The 23,219-nt window shown below is 33.6% G+C and overlaps 1 protein-coding gene across 1 annotated transcript; it reads left to right on the top strand.

Annotated features, from left to right (window-relative positions):
• The first annotated feature begins 547 nt into the window (after positions 1-547).
• Positions 548-22,091, top strand: LIPJ (lipase family member J). The gene is made up of 12 exons (XM_063637098.1): positions 548-574; positions 1,334-1,384; positions 2,361-2,446; positions 4,675-4,726; positions 6,420-6,540; positions 8,993-9,191; positions 9,714-9,823; positions 11,302-11,438; positions 11,812-11,958; positions 17,490-17,561; positions 20,556-20,627; positions 21,590-22,091. Exons 1-12 carry the CDS (start codon positions 548-550, stop codon positions 21,818-21,820), a joined length of 1,305 nt encoding a protein of 434 aa, XP_063493168.1. The 3' UTR covers positions 21,821-22,091.
• Positions 22,092-23,219: the final 1,128 nt, after the last annotated feature.

The following is a 23,219-nucleotide window of genomic DNA, read 5'->3' as shown; positions in this document are numbered from 1 at the left end:
CCTTAAAAATACGCCGTTTAAAGCAGACATTTATCTTGCAGAAATAGTGTACAATTATACATTGAAGTTTATGATTTTTCTGAAATTAAAAGTTCAGATTTCTCTGAAATTAAAAGCTTAATGTGACTCACAGCCATAGCCCTAAAATCTCAAAATCGTCAATCTGGAAAGTACATTTGCAGTAATCTATTTCAACTGTTCTCTGCCACCATATTATACATGTTAATACAGACACTAAGTTCAAGTGAGTTTGCCCAAGGTTCCCTATCATCTCAATGGTGAAGCAAGGGCAGGCCTTCATGGTCTTCTGAGTCTGCTCTCCTGCTCTTTTCCATCCTTTCTGGCTTCCTCACTTCTATTAATAATTTGATCATCATGGACAATGAGACTTGAAACTTCATAATTATCTTCTACAGCTTCTTTTTTCTCATCCTTGATACCTATCAGTCCTCAGGTCTTTTTGACCGTTTCTCCATTGTCTCTTGAATCATCCAGTCACATCAGATTGTACAACAGAAAAGTTGCTCAAATTCCATTTCCACCAGCAATGGTAGAAAACAGTGAACAGAATATGGTAAAGTCGGAACTTTTTCTTCACTGCACTCTGCCCACTGTGAACATTTAACATTTCAAAGAGTAATTGCCAAAAAATAAATTCACTACTTGAGTTCAAGCCATTAGGTTTTTTTTTAAGCCAGTCAAATTTAGCAGTGGAGGGTTGTATACCAACTTCAGTGACACTAATGTTAATAAATTCTGATAACCCACTATCATCAGACCAGTTCAGGCCATCAGTTCTTACTGGAATTATTACCGTAGCTTTCTAACTAGTCTTCCTACTTCCCAGTTCTGCACCCAACTTCTAGATAAGTCATTACCAGCCTCAAAAACTTTCTGTAGCTCTTAGTTTCATACAGAATTAAGTTCCATTCATTAACTTGGCATAAAAAATGTTCAATAATATATTCTCACCCTACAATTATTGCTTACGTTTGTATCTTCATTTGTTCTGTGCTATGGCTAAACTGAATTTCTTTCTCTTCCTTGAACACATCCTCAGGTTTTCTACTTATCTATGGCAGAAGAAAACCTTTACTTTCGCTGTTCTCTGTGTATACAGCATCCTTTTTGCTTGCATCTCCTGCAGTTGTGAATTCGCATTAATCTTTCACTGTCTTTTTTCTTTCTCCCTATGATCATATGCTCTTTCAGAAACAGTTATCCAAAATTTTGGATTGCTATGGTCACCAAATGGAAATAGCCATAGTGGTTTGCAATTTGTCATTACGCCCCAACCTCCAGAATGGGTTACATCTGATTTCACAGTTAATAGCATAATGGGTCCTTGGTTGACTACTTGGCAGTAGTGCAGTTTTCTGGAAAGGTAAGAATGACTAGATGACCTAGAATGACTAGATCACCTAGGATTGCAAGATAGGTGAGACAGCCTCCATGTCTAATATTTATTTTTTCCTAATCACCTTGACCTTTTCCCTTGACTTTTTTCCTATTCTTGATCTTTTCAAGGCTGACTCCTTGAATGACTTCATTCAAATAAGCTTAAAATCCACCTAAAAGAGGTCTTCTCTAACCACTTGACCTAAAATAGCCGCCCAGTGACTCCCTATTCCATTAAATGATGGAAAAATGAATGCTTTATTTTCTTCATCTCAATCCCTTTTAGAAGTAATCTCGCTTTTTTACCTGTTTACTTATTTGTTATTTATTTTCTCCTACTAGAATTTAAGCACCAAGAGGGTAGAAATTTTGTCATATTCAACACAGTTTCCCTGGCAACTAGAATCAAAGTTAGAATTCTCAGAGACTATGAGGGTTCACTATCTGTTTGCTGGAAGATATACAAGACTTTTGAGGATAATACTTAAATGAAGATAGACCGGATGGTAATTCAGTTGGATAATGATCAGTGACGTTGACCTTTTTTTCATGTGTTCGTTGGTCGCGTAAATGTCTTCTTTTGAGACCTAACAATACTTTTAAGACTGTTGCTTCTATATTTGAACTCCTTTAAGTCATTATAAACTGCATAGTCACTACTTGTTACTGTTATTACAATAACTGCCAGACAGAAAAATAAATCTACTTTAGACTTTTAAGGAAGTTTCATATCTTAATAATTTTAATTGCTTTTTAACGGACACTAGCGGGAAACTATCACTGACAACCTGTGTAGTGGTTTTCTCATTTTTGTCAAGATGTGAATGTATTGGGATTAACATATGGGAAAGGGGCTTGAAAAAAATAGGAAGCTGAATTTAATATTGCCTTGAGCTAAATGTTCTTTTTATTTTTTTTTAGTATAATATGCTTTTTCTTAGCTTTCCTATGACTCTACTTAGCAACTTTTGCTAAAAGAAACACAATATATGATTGACTACTTTGAAGACACATACATTGGACACTTAAAATCAACAAAAGCAGAGAGGTATGATATAATACTTTTCATCGTTGTGTGTTGTACCTAGAGTCAAACTAATCATTTTAATGGCAGAAGCTAAAGAAACATAATTCTCAAGTCATCTTTTAGGAAATTATATTGTAGTTATGGATTAATGTTATTAATATTACAGATATTTGATATCTTCATATTTTGTTTAAGCACTTTTGCTAAGTGGGTGATAGCTTTTAAAAATCATTATTTAAAATTCTGGCAACCTCCAGTTTTAGTGCTGTGGTACAAAACTACACTTTTTACTCACTTTCATCTTTGGCTGCCTTATGAAAGTTTGCCTCTTAGCAGAGCAAACACCAGTGATTTGCTCCATGGAATAGTATCTCACCAGGCAGCCAGCATGGATGGAAAATTATGGCAAGTAACTTAAATTGAAGTAATAATGATTACCTGCTCCATTAGGTACAAGGTTTACAGGCCAAGGTAATATTTTAATCTAGTAGTGGTGATTACTTCTATGATATCTTGCATGAACTTAATAAATAGCAAACCATTTTATCCAAATTATTATTTCAACATGTAAGTATTAGAAAAATTATTGATGAGATATTTTACATTTTTTTTTGTAAACCTTCAAAATCCAGAGTTTATTTTACATGTATAAAAGATCTTCATTCTGGAGCTAAATTTGTATTAGACACACTTGAGGTGTTTTTAGAGTTCATAAAATTTACACCTACAGGAGTAGTTTCACATACCTAAATTGTTTGAAACATATTTAAAAGTTTCAGTAACTGAATTGACTATAAATAAATCATTTTCTCTTATATTTGCATCTACTATGACAAAATTATTTATCTTTTTTAGAAAAATTGATTAGACTTTGAAGTAAAAACATATCAACTTAAAAACTCTATCTCTCCAAGTTAAGTATATTTAAATAGCTCATGTCAACTCAAAATTATTAATATCAAATTCAAGTTTGAGTTGCAAAGCAACTCTAAATTTATTAATATCATCTATTTTTCTTGTATTTTTGTAGCCAATTTATATAAATGCTGTTGTTTAGAATTAAAATCTGCATATTGATTCATGTTAGAAAAATGTGTAAATCATTATTATTGAATTGCATTATGGAAAGTTTTCATTTCAACATAAAGTCTAGTAGCAGTTTATTAAGGTAATAAATGAGCTTTTCCATTCAGCATGATATGGATGAAAAAACATGTCATCCTGCCATTTTCTTGTTTTCAGTTATGGGATATTTGACAAGTATTGCTTTTGTTTCAAGACAATCTTGAATTTGCATTAACAATACAGAAAATCTTATAAAAATTTAAAGTTGTGTTTAACAGAAGAATATTTTACACTGCTTTAGTTTTCATATTAAAATTAATTTAACTAAAATAAAATATTCAGTTTCTCACTGGCCACATTTCAAGTGCTCAATGGCTACATTCTAGATTTTAGTGAACTTTTTCACTAGTTGCTTTGTATGGTTGATGAGTCACTGCAAATAATAAGGTTAATTTCATTCAGTTTAAACATTTCCCATTGGTGGTTATTAGGAGTACCACAACTATATATCAAAGGCTTATCCTTCTGTGTTTTCTTTGTATAAAAATATTAAAATTTGGATAAATATTTGAGGCTATAAATTGGGCAGTCAAAACCTACATGCCTGGAACAGTCCAGATTATGCCTATTTTCCCAAGATAATTATTAATAGAATTTTATTTCAAAAGATATCTTGTTTCAGATGATAGTCTATACATTCCTTCTAGATATAATGCAAAGCATCTTAAAACCTCAGCTAGGAAGCAAGCAGTGTGTAGTAAGCTACAATATCAGTTAATACATTGTACAGACAGAGAAAATATTCCTTCCCAAGCTATTTCCATATACTTATCTGAGACAGCCCATGAGGAGAGAGAACTGAGTAGATTTGCTGCCTGCTGAGCACTTTTCCATTAATACAACCAAAGAGGAATATCTAAATGTGATTCCAAATGTTATAAAGTTTTTCCATGTGCAGTTAAATTAGCAGCTCTTGCTCTTCTCTTTAGTAGAAGGTATTGGTAATGCTGTTTTAAACTTTGCTGTTGCCCTCAATGAAAACCACAGATATTATACCAAATATAAATACTTGGACCAAAGGAGAGAAGTGCAGCTTCTGTAAATTAAAGTTTTCAGTTAGAAAGTGTTTTTTTTTAAAAATGAATACACTTTAAAACTTTCAGATTTACATAATTTTTTTCAAGCTATCAGCGCACTGGAAACTGGACTAATAAATATATAAGAAAGACATATCAAGTATGTGCATGTAAATTATGTCCCTAAATTGCTTGTAATTTGTTCTCTTGAGTAAGGAGGATTGTTACATATTAATGTCAGCTATATGACAGATATTACACTAATACATCATATTACATTAATCAGATTTAAGTTTTATAACAATCCTGAGAAGTAGGTATTAGTTGCATTTTGTAGGCAGGGACATTGATGATCAGAGAGGTTAAGTAATCTGCTTTAAGTCACCTAGCTAATGAGTGGTGGAGCTAGGGGTTTTATAATCCCTGAATCATGTCCTTCTGAGTATAGTGGTTGGCTTATTATACAAGGCTCATAAGATTAGTAAGTCATGCTTTTTGGGGGAGAATCTGGATGGCAGCCTCTATGGGTACCTGGTTTATTGTTTCAAGAAAAAACTTAAGAGTTCTGCCTTCCTAGAATTTAGGAGGCTCAAAAATCACCTATCTAAAAAAAATAAAATGAGTTGCTGAATGAAAGTTATCCAAGCTTCCAAATCTCCCCATTCTCCCCCCCCAAAAAAAAATAACATACGTTAAATAAATGTTAGGCTGGTGATAATACTATTACATCATTAATTCACACATCAATTAATTTGTAATACATGATAAAGCTCTCAGAATTGGGCTGAGCAATACTATAATGGAGACTTCTAAGAGAGAATTTATCTACAAAATAGGGTAGCCAGAAAAGCATGGACTTTGAAATTAAGCAGTCCTGAATCTGAATTCTGACTGCCAGTTATACATTTTATGGTTTTAGCCAAGTTATTTAATTCTTCAAAGCCTCTGTTTTCTCACCTGAAAACAGTAATATTTCCAACCTCACAGAATTATTTGCCGCAGTTTTATAAATGGTATTATTTGCTGCAATTTTAACTGTATAAACATCTCCCTTATATATATAGGTCCCAAATGTGGTACCTTTTCACAATGATGTATTTTGTCCGAATTATTGGAATTACTCATGGTGTCTTTCAAAATCAAAGATCTGTGAACCCTGAAGCAGGTATGGATATTGTAAGTTGTTAGAAAATAAATCTGGACTGCTGAAATAACAGAGAATGCTACTCTTCAAATTTGTAATTTTAAGTTAATAGATATACAGTCAAATGTATGTATCTATATGTTAATGTTTCTCATCTGCTATTCTATAGCTTAGTTTCTCCTTCAGCCTTATTCTATCTTTGTAATGAAAAATGTGTAACTATATTCATACTTTCACATATTTGAAATATATATTCATATATATGAAGGTATGAATATATACCTCCTTCTCTTCTATATATTTATAAATGTACAAATTTCAGATATAAGATTAGATATACACATAGACATGCAAACATTTATTCATGCATGTGTATTTTTAAATTGTATATGGGTGGGTAGGTAAAAGTATGAGAGACTAGTAGTTAAAAAAGAAAATATTCTTGAGATATCTCTTTGAGGGTAGGGGTTTGTTTGTTTATTTATTTTATTCTTTCAATCCCTAGTATATAAAACTGCTGCTCAGTAGGTGTTTTACAAATATTTATCACCTGAATGAATCAGTAAATTAGTGAAAATAAAAATAGATAGGCTTGAGGTTGAAAGAGAATACCAAGGTTCATTATCACATAATGTGTTAGAAATGGCAAACCATTCAACTTAATTGGATAACAATTTTATGCTAAAAGATTTGCTTTTTCTTTAGCTAGAGCCAGATTATTTCCTACTGGGGCTACGCTGATGAAGAATATGATATTGTAACCAAAGATGGTTATATCCTTGGCCTTTATAGAATTCCTTATGGGAGGACAGTCAATAATAAAAATCTAGGTAATATTCAATTGTAGATGGATTGTTGACTATCTGGAGCCTGAAGATCTTAATTGTTCCAATTGACGGAGAACGTAGAACAAGAAAAGCATCTTAAGATTAAGTGAATAGTTAACTTCCCATGTATCTTCCCGCATGCTACAAGAAGAGTCACACAAGAAGATACACTGGCCTTCTGGTCACAGAGAGGTTGTGATGGAACACAAGCTGTTCTTCCTAGGTTTCCTTTGTGGATCACTTTGCTCTTACACGTTGATTCTCTAGAATTTTCTTTTTCTGATGAGAAATTAGAAATGCTCTGAAACACAATAACATTATTATGCTCTAGGTTTTGAAGAAAGGCTGGTACAAATTTCCTTCTTTGTCTTTGTGATTCTCTCCTCTAGAAATAGCAGAGATGAGGTTGGTAGCAGCCTCAGGGCTCTTTATTCCAACAGTAAGTACGTTTGAATCATCAGAGTGTGGTGCAAAATGCACTGGAATTTGTTAGGAGATCTGGGTTGTAATCCTAGATCTGCCACTTACTAGTAGAATATGTAATGGATTACTTTTGCTTATTCATATGATTACTCAAATAAAAGCCAAGTATTTTCTTTTCTCCTTAGCTTTTCTTCCTGAAAGAATGTTTCTTTCAGAAGGAAACAGGATGTGAAACAAACAGAATGTTTCTTATATTATAGGGCATCCTCTCAAGTTATTTTGAACATTAAAGTACACTTCAGAGAGGATATTAATTTGAAACAACCTCAATTAACATAATTTTGCATATTTATAAAGGTTATACCCAGTAGCAGAAAATCTTAACATAGATTTTATATAATAGTAGTAATTATCCCCCAAGCTATGACCTCATTTTACAAGTACTGTATTAAAGATTTAAAGATAATTTTAAAACACAGCAAGTGCCTTAGAGTGCTCTAAAGGCAGAGCCTGAGAGAGGGGTTCAGGTACATGTGACTGATTGATGAAATACTGTCAGGAGGCAGTAATGTGGAAATTAGGATAAAGTAGGGTAAAGAGTTAAGGAATAATATAATATGACTCAGCTTGGGGCTAGCTAAAAGATGATCTCAGAGGAGTTCAAGGTTCCCATAAAAATTACACTACAGAGGTGGTCCCACCTTGAGATTAGAGAGCCAGCTTTTTGCATTCCTAAATCAGTTAATCATTGCCTGAAGGCTACCCCTAGAAGGAGGTGTGATCTCTTAGGTGAGGCAGTTCCAATTTGGCCATGGGCAATTCTACAGAGAAAGGATAAATAGTAAACCCTTAAAAAGCAACACTAGGGCCATAACTAGTATTCATAACTGTCCTCCTCCACTATCCATTCTAGATTTCTCTACCTCTCAGCTAGCCTGCCTGATGAGCAATAGTAAACCCTTAAAAAGCAACCTAAGGCCATAACTAGTACTCATAAATGTCCTCCTCCACCATCTATTCTAGCTTTCTCTACCTCTCAGCTAGCCTGCCTGATAGGGTAAGCCAGGCCTTCATCCCTAGGGGCTAACATATTCATATCAGGTGATAGTTGTACTTGTTCATGTACAGTTAAAACCAAGCATAGAAGTAGGAAAAGATGACTCAGTGGATCACCTGAAGAGCAAATGTATTTCTCCCTTTCCTCATTTCGTATCAGCAGACCTACTTCCTTATGATGATCAGGGTCAACGAACTTCCTGGTCTTGAGTAATGAAGAGCCCAAAGTGACCAGGCAGTGGTCATAGCCTTGTTTGTTAGGATGCTTACAGTGCCTTGGTGGTAGCATTTTCTCTCTGGAGACCAGGGCCTCTAGATATGTAGAGGCTAAAGTTGTGAGAACAGATCCCTAAATGGGTTACTAGGAGTGATGGCAAGCTCTTGTTCCTCAGACTCATGTATTCTACTTCTTGGGGAATCAATATATTCTCACCATTTTTAAAAGATGTACAATAAATCCTGAAGGATAGTGCCCATACTTACAGGATTTCATCTCTCAGCTGGCTTTTTCCCAGCTGGCTTTTACTGAGCATTCAAGGGTTTGTTTCATTTTTCTATCAGGTTGGCAGCCTCTTGATGGGAGTTATATGGTAGGACCAGTGGATACCATGGCCATGTGCCAATGGATGTGTCAACTTTGCTATGTAATTGATCCCTGATTTAAAATGTGTTACTTAAAATGTGTATGAGTGCTTGAATTACTATAAAATTTTTGATTATTTTCTCTCAGTAAAATGTACATATTTAAGTGTGATGTGACCTAATTGCTCACTTGGTTATTTGAAAGACATCCATTAGTGAACTGTATTAAAAAGCTCTGTCATACGAGATTAAATCTTAGTAACTTACCCCACTTATGAAAACAATTTTTAAAAATCTTTAAACTGTCATGTACTAAAAGTTTGAATTTCAGATAAGAGATTTTCATATAGATAACTACAAAATTTATAAAGAACTTTCTACATTTTTTTTTCAGCTCAGAGGGTTGTTGTATACTTGCAACATGGTTTGCTTACATCTGCCAGCAGCTGGATTTCCAATCTTCCCAGCAACAGTCTGGGCTTCATTCTGTCAGATGCTGGTTATGATGTGTGGATGGGAAATAGTAGAGGAAATACCTGGTCCAGGAAACACTTGTACCTAGAAATGAATTCCAAAGAATTCTGGGCTTTCAGGTACAAATAAAATGAAGTAATATTTCATTTTATAAGTATATACAAATTTTTCATTTTGAATGCAATAAAATAAAATTTAGGTCTTACTCTTTTCACAATTTAGGACTTTCCATAGACTATTAAAATTTATGTGAATTTTTGCTTGAAAATTAAAGAGTACTTGTGTGATTTTGAGTTTGTTTCTCACGTTTCAGCAATAATCTTTATTTCTTACTTAGTACCTTACTGACCAACCCCAAGCTTCCTTTAACTACTCTTCTACTCTATAACTCATATATTTTGTCTACCCTACTCTATTTTTCATATACAAACACCCTCTTTGTAAGACTTCCTTGTGATTTTATTTCCTTGAGTTTGAGTTCCCACAGAAATCTCTATTCCGAAGATACATTATACCATATAACTTCCTTATTAATAACTAGAGTACAAAATTGCCTTTATTCATTTACCTGTTCATTATTTTCAAATACTAACATAACATTAGTAGAAAGTGCTATTTTTATTTTCCTCTTTCTTTTGTAGTTTTAACGAGATGGCAAAATATGACCTTCCAGCCTCCACTGATTTCACTGTGAAGCAAACCAGGCAAGAGGAAATATTTTATGTAGGCCATTCACAGGGTACTACTATTGGTATGCCAAGAAAGATTATTGCTAATATCCCTTAATTTCTTTTTTAAGGTTGTGCGTATACTTCTTAAAGTTGTAGATAAGCTTCTAGACCTGTAAATAAAACAAAAACTGTGAGACAAACATAGTATAGCAGAATGCCCTGGAATCTTACATGCTGCTTTGATCCCACATGGAGTCTTCTCTAGTCACAAAGAATTGATTGTAAAGACAAGGTTGGTTGTGGTTTTGTTTCAAATTTTATAAAAGTTGGATATCTATGTTATCTAAGATCAAAATGAGATTGTATTATTTGTTCTACAAATAGAACTTTCACAGTATTTTTCCTTTTAAAAATGTAGCATAGGATTTTATGAGTGGAAAAGATGAAAAAGCTATGTATGTTTTTGCATTCAGGACTGATCAAACTTAAGAAATGAACAAAAATCAGGAAATTCTTTCTATATTTAAAGATGACTAGAAAAGAACTTTAATCAGAACTCTAATGCCTGTCTAATACATAACAACTTTACTTTTGGAAATAAATGACCTATGACCTAACATGATTCTCTTGCATGGTACTGTAAACCTCTTTACCCACTTTGCAGGGAGGAGAAGCCATCTTATAACGAAGCTAATATTAAGTAAGTCATTTCTAAGCTGAAGACTATAATTTTCTTATAGAAATAATCCACTTCCTACAAGAAAAAGCATGTTGAGTAACAATCTAATCCCATTTTCCATAGATCTTTTCTCTGACATGTATTAACCATATACGTGACTTTTAGTCCAAATTCTCATCAACTATTCAATTATCTAAAACCAGGAATGCCTGAAAACATAGAAATAAGAAAAAATGAGTAATGAGTGTCAGAGATTGTTGACTTATTATATGATATATAATTCTTTGGTTGTTTGGCTTCTCAGAACCTGACCTAAATAAATAATAAATAAATAAATAACCAATCAGAATATTAATGTGTAAGTAGATAGCTTGATAAGATGGCAACGGGAAAAATGACTATTTTTCACATTAATGCCTCTAAATTGCCAATAAAATAAGATGCTTAGTATCCTCTGTATAAGAAGATAAGGAGTTTTAAAATATATTGAAGATAAATATTAAAACGATGGGACATTTATTAAGCCTGTCACCTAAATTATAAGATTCATCTGTCTGAAAATTTCACATATTTCATTTTCACTATTGCAAGTTATAAAAAATGTTCAATATTGCTCCTAATTTTTAAACTATGGTGTTACATGTCTGATTTATTGCTAAATTGTCATTCTTTATGATCTATACATTTTAGAAACCCAAATTATGATCAATATAATGTTATATACTGGGTGATTTAAAAATGTTTGATAAGTGAATTAAGAAATAAGTTAATTGTTCAGAAACTATTTTTGAACTTACCCTTATTCTCCTTGCTGTCATCTCTTACATGCTAGTAATTGCTTAAGAATAGCTTACTAATTTATATCTTATTTTATTTTAGGTTTCATAACATTTTCTACTATATCAAAGATAGCTGAAAGAATCAAAATATTTTTTGCTTTAACACCAGTTTTTTCCACAAAGTACTTAAAAAATCCTTTAATTAGAACGACATACAAATGGAAGTCAATAGTCATGGTATGTTCTACCTTTATTTTCTGTCATTGATAACCCAAAGTGATAATTTTATGCTTTCAAATAAGAGATCTTGACTATACGTAGACAACCACAAGTATGAATTAAAATTTTTGATTTCATTTACACTATATTCTTGCTTTTGTTTCTGCAAAGGAATACAATTTTACTTATTATAACTTTAGAACCTCACTGTGAGAAGAAATCCAATGGCCAAACCATCTCCACACCCTGCTTCCAAGTTTTTTCCTTTATTTAAAATTTTCAAACTACTGTGAGATAATTTATTTGGTTTTATACATAGTGAATTACCACAACATTTCTTTAGCACTTATTGTGGTCATCCAAATGTGGATAAAATAAATTTATTTTACACGCTTTTTATGGCAACAAAGACTTCTTGCCTAAAACCTCATTTAAAAAATTCGTTGGTTCAAAGCTGTGTCCACTACAGATTTTTGATAAGATTTGCCTCAATATCTTGTTTATGATGTTTGGATATGACCCAAAAAACTTAAATATGGTAAGAACAAGTTGTATTTGAAATATATATATTTTCCAGTATTTGGAAAGTATAATAATTATAGTGCTTGTGTTTTACCTTGTGTCATTTTGTGTTTCATCCACATACACTAGTAGTCAGATTCTTAGCCTATCTGATTTTATGACTACACCAACATTGTACAACTAACTTGCATTAACATGCTGGGATTATTTTACTTCCATATTTGTCTTGCTGTCTGTAAATATTTGAGAGCAGCTGATGTGATGGGTATCTTTATTGACCTTTGTTTGCTATTGGGTGTTAGTTTCCTAAGACTTCTAAGATTTAGGTCCTCTTCTATTCATTTGTTTCCTGTAATTCCATAACTCCTCCTCCTGGTTCCTAATACTCCTTCTTATCCTTGTTGATCCTTCCATAATTAGAATTAGTGCCTGCCAATTATCTTTAAGTTTCTAGCTTTTATCAATACTCTTGGAGTGGGAAACTATTGTGGTACTCAAGGTACTATTACCAAAACCTTTGGATTGATTGTGTATAGGTTCTCTTAAGAATATAGGCATTCATTCTAAGTGTTTTTCATCACATTAAATTAAACATCCAGATTTGGCAGAAGCAAATGTGCCATTTGGACTAGAGGTTGGTTCTTGTACCTGGACCTTTTAAGAGCTTCTCAAAAAGAGCCAATATAGACATTCAAAGAAAGACAGGTATTCTCTTAATTCCCAAACACATTTTTATGCCACAAGGACATGTTTGTTGACTTTGTTGATTTTGTTCAACCTTATTTTTAGAATGCTATAAGAAACTCAGTTCTCATCTTTTCCACCCATAAAGATATGAGCAATGTACCTTCTTCCAGAGAAGGCAAAAAGGATTACTTCCATATTCCCTCTTTTTCATATTTTTCTGTTCATCTAGTGCTAAGCACCTACTATGAGAGGCCTGGAAGAATCATAAATACAATGTTTATTTTTACTTATCCACTCATTCTATGTTTTAGGTAGTATATTTGGCCAATTCTATATTTTTTTGTAATTATAATGTGATGTCTCTGAGAACTCTTTTTTGTGTATTAATTATTAGAAAAGCTTATACTCTGGTTCTCTAACCTTCAAAACTGTGGCGTTTCTTCTGCAACAGAAGTTGACAGTGTTGTAGATTGTAATATGACTGTGTCTTAATTTAGCTGGAATTGTAGGAAGTTGGAAGTAGAAAATTTTCACACACAGCGTGTTTGGAAATAGTTAATTGTGAAACTGTGGTTCAGCTTGAATCAGTCTCTTGAGCCTAGCAAGATCTGTGAAGGAAGTAGGGTCTGGCTTAAAATTATTTGCTTAGAGCCAGTATGAAAAACCAAAAGGGAATCTGGTAGTTTGTAAAAAGGCAGTGAGTGGAATCTGACTGATGTCACTCAGGTGTGGCAAACCAACCAGAGAACTGAAAGCAAGTCATGAGAACTGAAAGCAAGTCATGATGCAAGAAAAAACAGATGATAAAAATGCTCACAATGTGACTTGGAAAATTTATCATAAAACAACCAAAGTTTTGACTTTGTCCAGGTGTTACAATTTTTTGGTGATGATTTACAAAAAGAAATTCTAACTCTTATGAAGGGAAATGAGCCTGAGATACCTGAGTGCAGCTGTCAAGGGTGTGTGGTTATTATTTAGGTCCCTTTCAGGGAATGGATTCCTTCTTATCTTTCTGATAAAGGTGAAGTAGAGACTCTGGTAAACATTTCAGATTGCTCACAGATAGGCCTGACAGGTGTTTATGATAGCTATTGTGCACTTCTTCATCCAGAAGGATGAACAGAACAATGCGATTTGGGTTGTATAATCCTCTGACCTACATTAAGGTAAACAGTAGTGACCCATGATAGAAGGAATATCTGGAGTGTACCAGAAAACTAAGCATTATATTGGAGCTTATTTCAAACACAGAGAAGAATTATAAGTAGAGGACTTAATAAATACCTGAGTTTTAATATAGAATGTTTCTGTTAAAAATTTCTGTACAGGCTATTTAAAATTGTTCAGTCAGAACTTTATTTTTGACAGTCTCAAGTAGCCTGAATGGCAATGAAAACAAAAGAAATTTTCTCTCTTTTTATTGAGGTATAATTGACAAATACATTGTGAAATAATTGCCACAATCAAGTTTAACACATCTATCACCTCACATAGTCACATTTTTGGTGACAATGCTTAAGATCTATTCTCTTAACAAATTTCAAGTATACAGTACAGTATTATTAGCTAGTCACCATGCTGTACATTAAATCCTCAAAATGTATTTACTATATAACTGAAAGTTTATACCCTTTGACCACCATGTCCCCATTTTTCCCACCTGCCAGACCCTGGCAACCACCATTTTACTCTGTTTCTATGAGCTCACTCTTTTATTTATTTATTTATTTAAGATTCTACATAGGAGTGATACCATATAGTACTTGTCTTTCTCTATTTGGCTTATTTAACTTATTAGTACCCTCCAGGTTCATCTATGCTGTCACAAATGGCAGAATTTTTTCTTTTCTATGGTTGATTAATATTCCACAGTGTGTATGTATGTATATATATACACGTACATTTATATATACATACATGTATATACACACACACATATACATATATATACATCTTCAATCTGATGAGTCAATTTTTATGGGGTTTTTTTGTTCTTATTGTTCCTCAAAGATATTTTAAAGCTTGTCTTTTATGTCTTCAGTTATAGTATTAACAATATTTTCATTTGACAGTCTTTGCTTTTTAATTGAATTACAATATTTAGTAAATTTATTTTTATATAATTATTAAGATTAGATTTATGGCTATCATCTTGCTATATGCTTTTTGTTTGTCCTATCTGGTATTCTTTTTATTTCACATTTCTTGACTACTTTTGTGTTTCCGAAATACTTTTTAATACTTTATTTTATCTTCTCTTATTTTGTTACTGCTCTAAGAAATATACTTTATTATTCTCTTAGAAATTATAAAATGTACCATTTATTATTACTTATGTTAAGTTTGTGTTTATATCCACATCCTAAATAATGCAAAAACTTTACACCAGTTTAACTGGGATTCACCGTTTGGGATACACTGAGTTTCTTTCATCAAATTTAAACATTCTCAGCCATTAGTATTTCAATTCTATTTCTTCTTTCAAAATATTGGACCACCTGACAGTGGCCAACATCTTTCTTTGCTCTATTTTGTTTTATTTTTTCTGTGCGCTTAAGTTTGAATATTTTATATAGGCTTGAATTTGAGTTCAATAATCCTGTCTTTTGCTATGTATAGTCTGCTTTTAAATCCATCTAATAAATTTTAAAGTTTATATATTGTATTTTTATTTTGAGTGTCCATTTGGCTATAAAATAAATTCTAATTATGTGTTAAAATATTCTACCTTTATGACCATTTTAAACTTTAAAAAGTATTTTATTTAACATATTAATCATACTTTATTTTAAAGCTTTTGCTAACTCTAATGTTTGCAGCATCTCTGCATCTGCTTTTCCTGATAATTTTATGTGCTAATTGTTGGCTGTGTTTTCTTGTTTTACTCTAGGACTAGGATTGATTGCAGGGAACTGTGAATAGTATGCTGCACATTCTCTTGGTTAAATTACTGTCTTAGTACATTTTCTGTTGCTATAATAGAATACCCGAGACTGGGTTATGTATAATGAGCAGAAATGTATTGGTTCACACTTCTGGAGGCTGGGAAGTCCAAGATCAAGGCACTGATATCTGACAATGGCCTTCTTGCTGTGCCACCACATGGTGAAGGGCATAGGGCAAAGAAGCAACAATGAAGCAAAAGGGAGCCAAACTCACCCTTTTATTTCATTTTTTATGTTGAGACAGAGTTTTTGCTCTGTCACCCAAGCTGGAATGCAGTGGTGCGATCTTGGCTCACTGCAACTTCTGCCTCCCGGGTTCAAGCAATTCTCCTCTCTCAGTCTCCCGAGTAGCTCAGACTACCGACACACGCCACCATGACCAGCTAATTTTTGTATTTTTAGTAGAGATGGGGTTCACCATATTGGTCAGGCTGGTCTCAAACTCCTAACCTCAGGTGATCCACCCACCTCGGCTTCCCAAACTGCTGGGATTACAGGTGTGAGCTACTGCCCCCAGCCTCAAACACACCCTTCTATAATGGCATTAATCCCATCCATGGGGGCAGAGCCTTTACGGCTCAATCACCTTGCAAAGATCCCACCACCTAACACCACCACAATGGCAACCAACAGGAGTTTTGGAGGGAACAAACATTCAAACCATGGCAGTTACCCTTTCAAGAGTTTTGGCTCATTTAGCTAATTGTCAGTGCCCATTTTTAGACTTTTTAGGGTTGGCCTTATTTCATTCACTTCTCTTTAATTCAGGAGACTACTTCTCCTGGTAATCTATGGCCTTCAGTCCAACTCCATAGCACCCACACAGACTGATTTCTGTTTCTTCTGCCCAGCAAGACTACCATTCTCTGTTTGGCTCTAATTCCCTGCACCATATTGGAAAATGTCCGCAGGATGAAAGTTGGGATTAATGAAAGGTTTGCTTCTTGTATTTTTCTTCTCTTAAGGTTCCTGTCCTCTGGTGGTTGCTTTACAATTTCTGTAAACCTGAATAATTTTTTATAGTCTGCATTTGATAACATCAAAAATATTTGTGAGGTTTCTTAAAATAATTTTTTTCATTTTTGCTTGTTCTTACATGATACCTCTCTCTTCATATACTTGCTTTTCTTTGACTGAGTAGGGTTAACTGATTTTGAGAAATTTTTACTAAGAATTGGAATAGTAAGACAGGCCTTTTCTTCTTGTGGAAATAAATCTTGCTTGCTTTTTCAAGGCACCTGAGGTCACTTTGAGATCAGTACTCTACATGTCTGGTTCACTGAGGTTCCAGGAACAATCTAGGCAGTGCAAACATAGATTACAGATTAACATCATGGCTTTACCTTGGGCACTATAGAATTTGAGGCCCTTATGGAGAGTGTTTCTTTTTAAAATCTTTCAACTTTAACAGGCCTTAGACTTTGATTTTTTGTTTTTTTCAACAAGCTAAGTTCTCAAAATGAAACTTCACATTCTCCTGGACTGACAAATAACCTTAAACAAACTGACTTTGGTTCTTTGCTTGTCTTTGGGGGTTCTTTATTTCTCTCCTCAATTTATTTTTGTAATTTACTTCTATCTTGTTAGTTCTTTAATGCTTTCAAAAGGTGTATGTGTATGTGTGTGTATAGGTGTGTGTCAGTCACATTTGATTGTTTTCAGTAGGGTGAGTGACAGACCAAATAACTTAGAAATTCAATAATAGCTTCTATATTAATTTAAAAATTGTACAATTGAATAAGTACATTTTCGTATTTCATTAGAATATAATTTGATGATTTGTTTATTAATATGATTAATTTAAAATTAACTAAATTCTCTTGAAATAATTTAGTTCAATAAATATTAAAAGATTATGCTCTGTATGATTCAACTTATATAAAAATGCTTTTTTTTTTTTTTTACCCCTCAGAGTCGTTTGGATGTGTATTTTTCACACAACCCAGCAGGAACATCTGCTCAAAATATGCTCCATTGGAGTCAGGTATAACTGCTAAAGTGCATTTCCATACAATTTAATTTACGCTACTCATGATTTACCTCATTATTCTAGGGATCATACCATGGCCATAAAGTAATAAATTTTTAAGGATAAAATGAAATTATTATATATTTCTATACTTCCTTATAGTTTATAAAATATTGAGGCCGGGCGCAATGGCTCAGGCCTATAATCCCAGCACTTTGGGAGGCCGAGGCGGGTGGATCACCTGAGGTCAGGAGTTTGAGACTAACCTGGCCAACATGGTGAAACCCCATCTCTACTAAAAATACAAAAATTAGCCAGGTGTGGTGGCACATGCCTGTAATTCCAGTTACTTGGGAGGCTGAGGTGGGAGAATCGCTTGAACCCGGGAGGTGGAGGTTGCAATGAGCCAAGATCGTACTGCTGCACTCCAGCCTGGGTGACAGATTAAGACTGTCTCAATAAATAAATAAATAAATAAAAATAAAATATTAGTATTATAATTTAATTAATTCTCTAAACCTAAGTACTGTTACAGCAATATAAATATCAATTTTACAAATAAGAAAATGTTACAACAGTAGACTAGGGATTATCTAGGCCATGTCCCACAATTGACTTGCCCAATGCTTCAAAGCTATTCCACTTTTAAAAATCTGACTGGAACACAGTTAGTTATCCTAATGCCTACTCTGAAATGCTTTCACTAGACTGCACTTTCTCCTCTGTTAAATTGTCAACTCCTGAGAACCATGAGAAGTTTTGTTCACTTTTGTATTTCCAAGGCCAACAGTTCTTAGCATATAGTAGATACTCAACTAATATTTGTTCAATTAATGATATTGATAAAAAAATCCAGTGTGAATGCAATCTTAATGTTGAAAACCAGGATAATATAGTAGAAAGAACACTTTTCTCAGATCAAAAGACCAGAAATTAAATCCTTTCTCTGGACCTTAGTGGCAGGGTGACATTGAGCATCCCATTTAATCTTCCTGAATCAGTTTCCTTTACTTTTAAAGTGAAATTAATAATTCTCTGATTTAACTAAGAAAAATATTGTAAGAATTGAAAAGGCTAATGATTATGAATGTTCATTAAAGTTAATAAACACTAGGTAACTTTAAAGTATTGTTAAGATATTGGGTAAGGCTTTTTCATTTATAAAAGTTTAAATCTATAATGTAATTGATTTGGTATAAATTATTGAAAACATTTATTATAACATATTTAGGTAAGATAAGTTATACTTTCTTCTCTGGTGATGGCTAGACTAGAAAAATCTAAATAACCTTTGCAATTATTTATCCATTGTAACAATATTTATTTTACACCTACTATGTCCCTATAATATTCTGTGTTCATGGGCTACATCAGTGAACAAAACAAGAACTCCTGTCATCCTCAAGCTTACATATTATTAGTAGGTATATAGATTATAAACGATAACCATGTCGACTTTAGAAACTATTATAATGTGTTAGAAGGGAATAGAACTATGGAGAAATTGGGGTAAAAGAGTAGGGAAAAGGTATTAGGCATGCTGGGAAGTGGGTTGTACTTTTGAATAGTAAGGTTAGGCCAGGCTTCAGTGAGTTGGTGACATTTGGAACATGGAAACTTATGGAAAGGAGGCAAAAATAATGAGTAAGACAGGGATCTGCATGTCATTGTAAGGACTTTGGCATTCACTCTGTGTGAAATGAGTAGGCACTGCATGATTTTAAGCAGGAAAATGATATGATATAGTTTACACTTTTAAAAGGAACACATTGGCTGCTATGTTGAGTAGACTATAGTAGGACAAGAGTGAAAGCAGTGAGAGAGTTAGAAAATTACTGCAGTCATCTAAATGGGAAATGATGATTGTTTGGACTGATGTGTTGACAGTGGAGGTGGTGAAAATGAATGGAGTCTGAATAAATATATCTATATCATGAATATGCAGGCAACAAGATTTAATGAAGGACTCTATAAGAGGTGAGAGAGAAAGAGAGTCTTGAATGATTCTAAAGTTTCTGACTTATGTAATGAAAAGGTAATATTGCCATTAAAGGAGATAGGGAGGTTTGATGATGAAGGTTTTGGAGGAAAGGTAAAATAAGTTTTAGATATTTCATTGATGACATTGAGTAAGCAGTTGTATATAGGAGTCTAGAATTTAGGAAAGACTTATAAAAGAAGATAAACACTTTGAATATAAATGACATGTAAAGCCAAGAGAGTGAGAATACAAAAAGCCAGAGGCAAGAATGCAAATGAAGTGAGTATAGACAGAAGAGCAAGATTCTTTCGAGCAAGGATTGGGTACTGAGATCTGAAAAGATTAACAAGTCAGGTGGCAGAAACTAAGTTGGCTAAACAAAGCTGAAAAGTAACAGAAAGTAAAAATGAAGATCAAGAAATTGTGGCATTCTAGAAGCTAAGTGAAGGAAAGATCTCAAGGATGAGGGAATGAACAACTATGTCAAGTGCTGCCAACAGATAACATGAGAAAGTTCCTCAGAATTGATCAGTGTTAGAAATGTCAAGGTCATAAGTAACCTTGGCCAGAAAGTGGTGGTGAGGCTGTGCGTGTAAAGGGGTAAAGAAAAAAGTGACTTCCGGGACAAACTCTTGGGCCCTGTTGTTTGAAGCATGGTGTTTTAGGTGGGTGTTATCTTAGTCTCAGTGCAAGACACTCAGTGTTGACCTCTGTTGATGAAGCTGAAGATTTGAGGGAGCCTGATGTTACTTCTCTCAAAAGAGGCCCCCCTCTGGGTAGAAAAAGGCCTTGGGTATATATACATTCATATAAAGACAATGGAATTATTTCTTTAGATTCCCCTGCCCCCATCTTCAACCCCTTCCATTTGTTTCTCTATCCAAAGGAAAAGAAGAACAAAGAAGCCCACCTGCATAAATACCAGCAGACCCAGTACAACAGGGGTATATATGTATTGCATGCTTAACTTGCTCAGCTGCCACTGTAATGAACAAATGATATGGTCTTATTTTTTGTTTCTCTTTCAGCTTTTAAATTCTACTCATTTGAAAGCTTATGACTGGGGCAGTCCTGATCTGAACTTGGTTCATTATAATCAGGTACATAATTCTCTATAAAAACTCTACCTTCCTGATTTTTTCCGATAACTTTGCTATAAATCAAGGATCAACTGTAAATCCCCAGAGTACAATAACACACTGATAAGGACCAGCAGATGAAGATAATGTTTATTTGGATACGTATTGTCACATCCAACCAAAGTGGCTTTTCCTTGTTTTCTATGTATTTTAACAACAAATAACCTGGATAAGTCTGGAAAAGTTGACAGGCAGTAGACGTTATTGTCTCTCAAGAGGAAAAATACTGCATTTTTTATATCCATAGCTTTACACTTGCTTAAATAAGAAATAAAAGGCATAATCTATTTATTCACCCTAAAACCAGTTATTCTATTTGGAAAGATGAGAAAACGTATATAATAATTAGGAAAAATTAGAAGTAAATGAGAATGTGGTAAAAATTGTATAATGACAAAATTATTGAAGTACTAGAACCCAAGTCTGTCTGACTCCAAAGTTTATGCTTTTCCTCCATACTTTTCTGTCTCAGCTAAACACCAGGCTGATGTTATCTGTTCATATAAAAGTCTGATCTTCGTATAAAATTTGAAGATCAAATTCAAAGAGATCAGAGTTGATGTGGACTGCCAATACTTATAATTTATTGACAAACATATTGACAGTAATACTGCCACAGAAAATTTGATTTAAAATCTTTCATGTTTTATAAATAGTACGAAATTACCTCTGTGAAATGTCTGAATATTTTGAATTAGAACAAACTGTCTAGTTTAGATTTATGTATGACTTATTTTCAAGTAAAACTTGTAATGCCTATTCATACTTTCATACCTTTGTTTCAACAGATCCAGTAAGTTGAATCCCTGAGATTTGACTTATTTTAAAACAGTATTTAAACTCACCATTTTAAACAATTAGTAATTAAACCTTCTACTGTATCATCTCCTATGAAAACTATTTTTTCGCTCATTTATTTTTAGACATCTGCATTATACAACGTGACAAACATGAATGTGGCAACTGCAATTTGGAATGGTGAAAGTGACTTGTTGGCTGACCCTGAAGACGTTAACATTTTACAGTCTGAAATCACAAACCACATTTATTATAAAACTATTTCTTACTACAATCATATAGACTTTTTGTTTGGATTAGATGTCTATGATCAAGTTTACCATGAAATCATTGATATTATCCAAGACAATCTATAAAGAACCATGGTGCTGTGTGTTTAAAGATCTATATCATTCCTAATGAAATCCAATTCTTATTTTTTTAACTGTGTATGTTCTTTCATTTTTAAAACTAAAATATGTAGTTTTTTCCTCTATATTCTCATTGACCTTAGGCCCTCCAGTCATTAAATCAGTGCCATTCATCATCTCAGGGGAAATGGCAGATTATAAATCAATCTAAGAAGCCTGTTGAGTTTCAAAATAGAATTTACACAACATATCAAAAACAATAATCTTTAACATTTTCAATTGCAGAAGATAACTTTTTAAGAAAGTTTTTTTCAAAAGTATATGGGATTACATATATTATAAAAATAGAGTTTTGAGAAATACTTGATGATATGAAAGCTTATGTTCCTCTAAGCTAAATGAAGAGTAAAAACACTTTTCATGTTTTATAAAGGAGTTTGGGGAGAAAAGAAAAAGAAGGAGAGCCTGGATGCCAATGTAATATTGCTTGCCTTGTGATCATTTCAGGCAAAGTCCCAGATGTAGGGAGATCCTAGAAACCGTAGAGGGGCTGTGCCTCACTTCCCAGAGTGTATAGATTGAGAAGAGGGAAGTTGCCTTTCCAGCCTATTGTGTGTTAAGAGCAGCAATGGTTGAGTTATATTCCTAGGTAACTAGATCTGAGGCTGGACTCATAAAACATTATGCACTGTCGCCTGGTGCATATAAGATCCAAGAATTTCTTATGCATAAGATGTGTAGATATATTCAAGAGAGTACTAGAAGATGGAAAGAGGACTAAGATTTGGAATGAAAGGATACTGTCAATAAATGCAACACGTATAATAGGAAGCACGGACTGTGGCAAGACAATGGGCATCACCAGGAGATGTACACTAAAATCTCTCTCAAAATTGCATGCAGACTTCCTGTTTCCAGTTTATTACATAAGAAGATTGAAAGTCACCACTCAGTCCAAACAACAAATAAAAGTTCAGTAGACTGAAAAATCAATAATTCCTCTTGTCAATCTTTTTGACACTTAACACACTTTTGTAAGTTTTACTTTCAGGAGCTTGATCAGATTCTAACAGTAAATATTGGAGAAAAATTCTCTTGTGCTCTAGCAGACAGAGAAAAATAGAAACCGTTTTGAAACAGGTGACAACACTCTGCTCTTAACAAGGCCTGTCCTCAGAAGAAACTAGTTAACCATAGCCTAACCTGCAGGGTTTTATCAAAGCCTAATGAACCTGAAGGAAAGATCATACTCAACTCCTGCCTGCTCTAGCTATCTCCTCAAAGTGGAACTGAGAAGCACTTCTGAAGTTCACAGTCCGGAGGCACAGGCTTACTAAAAGACTGAGACCTAACAATGGGACTATAGAACGCTTCGCCTCCCTCACATCTCACCACTATGTTACCA

This window comes from Symphalangus syndactylus, chromosome 4 (assembly GCF_028878055.3).
Source record: "Symphalangus syndactylus isolate Jambi chromosome 4, NHGRI_mSymSyn1-v2.1_pri, whole genome shotgun sequence".
Lineage (NCBI taxonomy): Eukaryota > Metazoa > Chordata > Mammalia > Primates > Hylobatidae > Symphalangus > Symphalangus syndactylus.
Note: the sequence above shows the minus strand (reverse complement) of the source record. Positions and strands in the feature narration are given on the sequence as shown.